Below are 5,682 nucleotides of genomic sequence, written 5' to 3'. Positions count from 1 at the left end.
AAAAAAAAAAAAGTAGAAATAACCCAAATGTACACCATTTAACGAATAGATAAAAAATTGTGGCACATCCATACAATGGAATATCATTCAGCCATAAGAGAAATGGCAGGTCAGGCACAGCAGCTCATGACTATAATCCCAGCTCTTTGAGAGGCCGAGGCAGAGGATTACTTGAAGCCAGGAGTTGGAGACTAGCCTGGATAACATAGCGAGACTCCATTTTTACTTTTTTTTTTGGAAACAATCTCGCTCTGTCACCCAGGCTGGAGTGCAGTGGCATGATCTGGGCTCACTGCAACCTCCGCCTCCCGGATTCAAGCAATTCTTCTGCCTCAGCCCTGCAAGTAGCTGGGATTACAGGTGCCTGCCACCACGCCCAGCTAATTTTTGTGTTTTTAGTAGAGATGGGGTTTCGCCATGTTGGCCAGGCTGGGCGAGACCCCACTTTTACAAAACTGTTTAAAAACTGGCCAGACATGGTGGCACACTGGTAGTCTCAGCTACTTGGGAGGCTGAAGTGGGAAAATTACTTGATTCCAGGAAGTGGAGACTGTATGGTGCCACTGTAGTCCAGCCTGAGGCAACAGAGTGAGATCCTGTCTCCAGGAAAAAGAAAACAATGAAATGACATATGTGCTACAACATGGATTAAAATTGATAAACATTATGATAAGTGAAAGAAGCCGGCTGGTTGTGGTGTCTCACACCTGTAATTCTAACACTTTGGGAGGCTGAGGCGGGCAGATCACCTGAGGTCAGGAGTTCAGACCAGCCTCACCAACATGGTGAAACCCCATCTCTACTAAAATACGGAAATTAGCCAGGCATGATGGCAGGTGCCTGTAATCCTAGCCACTCAGGAGGCTGAGATAAGAGAATCGCTTGAACTGGGAGACAGTGGTTGCAGTGAGCCAAGATCGCGTCACTGCACTCCAGCCTAGGCGGCTGAGCAAGACTCTGTCTCAAAAAAAAAAAGCCAGACATCAAAGACCACATATTGCATGATTCCATTGATATGAATGTCCAGAATAGGTAAATAACAAAAATAGACGAGTGGTGGGTAGGGTGGGTGGGGAGTAGCAGTAACTTCTACTAGGTACAGGGTTTCTTTTCAGGGTGATGATGAAAATACTCTAGACTTCCATAGTAGTGATGGGTGGACAACTTTGAGCATACTAAAACAACTGAATTGTATACTCTAGATGGGAAAATTTCATGTGGATTATAGCCCAATAATTTTTTTAAAAAAACAGGCAGTGCTGGGCATGGTGGCTCATGTCTATAATCTTAGCACTTTGGGAGGCCGAGGCGGGTGGATTGTTTAAGCCCAGGATTTTGAGACCAGCCTAGGCAACATGACGAAACCCCGTCACTACCAGGCACACAAAAATTAGCCGGGTGCGGTGACACGCATCTGTAGTCTCGGCTCCTTGGGAGGCTGAGGTGGGAGGACTGCTTGAACCTGGAAGGCTGAAGCTGCAGTGAGTTGAGATGGTGCCACTGCACTCCAGCCTGGACAACAGAGCAAGACCCTATTACCCCCCAAAAAAGAAAAAAGCGGAATCCAGATTTGGCCTGAAAACCAGAACTTGTCAAGCCTTAGGTTACACCCTCTCTAGAAAACAAAGCCTGGGAGAAAGGAGAAAAAAGAGGTTGATTTTTAATGGTTTAGTTTGTGTGGATCCAGGACCTGACAGTTTATAGAATCTTTCAAGGACACATTTGACCAGATGAGATTTGGCAGGCATTGCGTAGAGCCTCACCGTATTATGATGTGGGGGTGGGGGCGTGCTTCTGGGGCTCCTGTCCTCCACACAGGCTTGAGACAGCACAGGGCTGGGGAGGTGCCATCTGAGGCATCTGCAAGCCTAAAGGCACTGGCACTAACCTCTCGTCTCTCCATTAGGGAGAGAAGTCTTTTTTCCTCCAGCCAGGAGAGCAGCTGGAACAAGGCATCCAGGATGTGTACGTGCTGTCGGAGCAGGAGGGGCTGCTGCTGAGGGCTCTGCAGCCCCTGGAAGAGGGGGAGGATGTGGAGAAGGTCTCACGCCAGGCTGGGGACCGCTGGCTCATCCGCGGACCCCTGGAGTACGTGCCGTCTGCCAAGGTGGAGGTGGTGGAGGAGCGCCAGGCCATCCCTCTAGATGAGAACGAGGGCATCTATGTGCAGGATGTCAAGACCGGAAAGGTAATGGCTGGGGGTGGGTGGTGGTGCTGCCACGTGGCTGTGGCCTTGGCCTTGGTGGCAGCTTCCTCTGGGCACCGGGGAGAGGTGGGTGGGGACTTCAGCAGATGGAGAGCCACATCGGGTAGGTTGTCTGGTCAGGGGAGGGCACTCCGTGGCGTATTTGCCATCCTTCTGCCTTAAATATCTCGTTTGAAATGTTAGAACCAGCCGGGTGCAGTGGCTCACTCCTGTAATCCGAGCGCTTTGGGAGGCCAAGGTGGGTGGATCACCTGAGGTCAGGAGTTCAAGACCAGCCTGGTCAACATGGTGAAACCCCATTTCTACTAAAAATACAAAAATGAGCCAAGCATGGTGGTGGTCCGGGTAGTCTCAGCTGCCTGGGAGGCTGAGGCAGGAGAATTGCTTGAATCCAGGAGGTGGAGGCTGCAGTGAGCCGAGGTCACACCACTGCACTCCAGCCGGGACAACAGAGCAAGACTCCATCTTAAAAATAAAAAAAATTAGAACCTCCCCTAAGAAGACAAGCAGGAGTTTAGGACAGAGACCCTGTCTCACAGCAGACCTGGTCCCCAGCATAAACGTCTGATGGAGTGGCCGGGGAAAGAAGGACCTCCTCCCCCATGCCCATATGCCAGTAGAATCTTTCATTTTTGCTACTTAAAACCTTGACTTTGATTTTACCTTGGGCCACATCGCCAACCTTCTCTAAGAATCCAAGCTGGAAGTCCAGCTTGGAACCCGAGGGAGTGTCCGTGTACACGGCCTACTTCACAGTCCCTGGGGTGCCCTCCAAACTGCCCCTTCAAGGAAGATTCTTTTTTTTTTTTTTTTTTGAGATGGAGTCTCACTCTGTCGCCCAGGCTGGAGTGCAGTGGCACTATCTTGGCTCACTGCAACCTCTGCCTCCTGGGTTCGAATGACTCTCCTGCCTCAGCCTCTTGAGTAGCTGGGACTATAGGCATCTGCCACCACGCCCAGCTAATTTATTTTTAGAATAGACAGGGTTTCACTGTGTTGCCTAGGCTGGTCTCAAACTCCTGAGCTCAGGCAGTCCACCCACCTCAGCCTCCCAAAGTACTAGGATTACAGGCATGAGCCACCGTGCCCAGCCAGAAAATTCTAGAAATAACATTGAGCACCTTCTCTGTGCAAGGGCTGTTTGAGGTAGATGTGGGAGATGTCATTCACCCTTTCACCCCTGGAGGTAGCCACTCTCAAGTCTACTTGACAGAGGAGGAAATTGAAGCCCTAGGGCTGAGGTAGTTAGCCCACAACGACAGGGCCAGCAGATGGCAAATGCGGGGTGGACCCTGCCCTCCCCACGGAGGCCATGATTAACCTTGCGCCGCACCTTCCCTGGACGGGCTGTGCTTCGGGGCCGCTGGGCGGGTCTTCCTCCCTTCCACCCTCACTGGCAGCATCCCTTCCTGTCCTCACCCCAAGGTGCGCGCCGTGATTGGAAGCACCTACATGCTGACGGAGGACGAAGTCCTGTGGGAGAAGGAGCTGCCTCCCGGGGTGGAGGAGCTGCTCAACAAGGGGCAGGACCCTCTGGCAGACAGGGGTGACAAGGGCACAGCTAAGAGCCTCCAGCCCTCTGCGCCCCGGAACAAGACCCGCGTGGTCAGCTACCGCGTACCCCACAACGCTGCCGTGCAGGTGTATGACTACCGAGCGAAGCGAGCCCGGTGAGCCCTGGTTGGGGCGGGCAGGGTATGGGGGTGGCTGTCCATGGGTCTGGCTCTGACCCCCAGCTCTCTCTGCAGTGTGGTCTTTGGGCCTGAGCTGGTGTCGCTGGGTCCTGAGGAGCAGTTCACAGTGCTGTCCCTCTCGGCTGGGCGGCCCAAGCGTCCCCACGCCCGCCGTGCGCTCTGCCTGCTGCTGGGGCCTGACTTCTTCACAGACGTCATCACCATTGAAACAGCGGATCATGCCAGGCTGCAATTGCAGCTGGCCTACAACTGGTAAAAACAGGGATCAGGCGCGGGGTGCACTACTGAAATCCCAGCACTCTGGGAGGTTCAGGTGGGAGGATCGCTTGAGCCCGGGAGGTCCAGGCTACAGTGAGCCATGATGCCCCCACTGTACTCCAGCCTAGGTGACAGAGCAAGACCCTGTCTCAAACCAAACCTAGTGGGGAGCAGTGGGTGAGGGCTCCTGCTGGATGCAGCTCAGGAACCCCAAGAAAAAGAGGTGCCTGCTCAAGTGCTGGGCTCCTCATGAGAGCAGGACACTTCCTTCAGTCCTGAGGTCAAGAGGGAACCCGGGAAGTCACGCAAATACAGGGAAGCGTGGGCTCACCTCCTGGGATCAGGACTCGGCGACCCAGTAGCAAGACACTACACAGTTGAGCTCCCTTCGTGCCTGCAGCCAAATGCTTAATGCCAGGCTGTTAAAAGATGCAAGGGACACACCCAGTGGAAGTGGGCGGTGCCAGCAGGCAGTAAGAACACATGCTCTGAAACTGACCATCCTGGCCTGTGCCCTGGCCCTGCTGTTTGCAGCCTGTGGACCTGGGCAAGGGACAGGGTGCTTTCCTCAGTTTCTCCATCAGTAACATGAAGAAGATAGCATTACTTCCTTCACAAAGTTGTTGAAAGGATGCAACGAGCATTAGAACAGTGCCCCAAATATGGTCAGAGCTCAATGGCAGCTATTAGGATTAGGTGAGATAAGTCATGTTCAGAAACAGTGTTCATGACCAGGGACGGTGCGCTGTGAACCCAGCACTTTGGGAGGTTGAGGCAGGAGGATTGCTTGAGGCTAGAAGTTTGAGACCAGGCTGGGCAACATAGCGAGACCCTGTCTCTACAAAAAAATTTTAAAAACTAGCTCGGCATGGTAGCTGCTATAGACCCAACTACTTGGGAGGCTGAGGTGGGAGAATTTGAGGGTGCCCAGGAATTTGAGGGTGCAGTGAGCTATGATTGTGCCGCTGCACTCGGGCCTGGACAACAGAGGGAGGCCCTGTCTTGAAGGAAGGAAGGGAAAAAAAAAGGAAAGAAAAGCTAGGCATGGTGGCTCATGCCTGTAATCCCAGCACTTTGGGAGACTGAGGCAGGCAGATCACTTGAGGTCAAGACCAGCCTGGCCAATGTGGTGAAACCCTGTCTCTACTAAAAATACAAAAATTAGCTGGATGTGGTAGTGGGCACCTGTAATCTTAGCTACTCAGGGGGCTGAGGCAGGAGAATCGCTTGAACCTGGGAGGTGGAGGTTGCAGTGAATCGAGATTATGCCACTGCACTCCAGCCGGGCGACAGAGCAAGATTCTGTCTCCAAAAGGAATCTTTTGGGATTCCCAAGCATGTCTCTCTCCTCTTAGTGGGAAGCAGCCAGTGCCTGGTTGGTGGCAGACAGCTGCTGACATATTCCCAGGCACTATAGCATCATAGTTGAGAACACAGGCCCCTGGGGCAGCTGCCTGGTCCAGGTTTCTGGCTTGCCACATGTTTTTTTTTTTTTTTTTTTTGTGACGGAGTTTTGCTCTTGTT

The 5,682-nt window shown here is 52.7% G+C and overlaps 1 protein-coding gene across 1 annotated transcript in view; it reads left to right on the top strand.

The window, feature by feature from the left end:
- LOC108296629 (major vault protein) overlaps window positions 1-5,682 on the top strand; it is a 31,810-nt gene that overhangs the window by 20,888 nt on the left and 5,240 nt on the right. The window contains exons 8-10 of the mRNA XM_017519115.2: window positions 1,907-2,188; window positions 3,632-3,876; window positions 3,955-4,153. Of these exons, the coding sequence (XP_017374604.1) occupies window positions 1,907-2,188; window positions 3,632-3,876; window positions 3,955-4,153 (726 nt within the window). The remainder of the gene's footprint in view (window positions 1-1,906; window positions 2,189-3,631; window positions 3,877-3,954; window positions 4,154-5,682) is intronic.

Source organism: Cebus imitator, unplaced genomic scaffold, assembly GCF_001604975.1.
Source record: "Cebus imitator isolate Cc_AM_T3 unplaced genomic scaffold, Cebus_imitator-1.0 Scaffold729, whole genome shotgun sequence".
Classification (NCBI taxonomy): domain Eukaryota; kingdom Metazoa; phylum Chordata; class Mammalia; order Primates; family Cebidae; genus Cebus; species Cebus imitator.
This window is presented reverse-complemented; position numbering and strand designations above follow the sequence as displayed.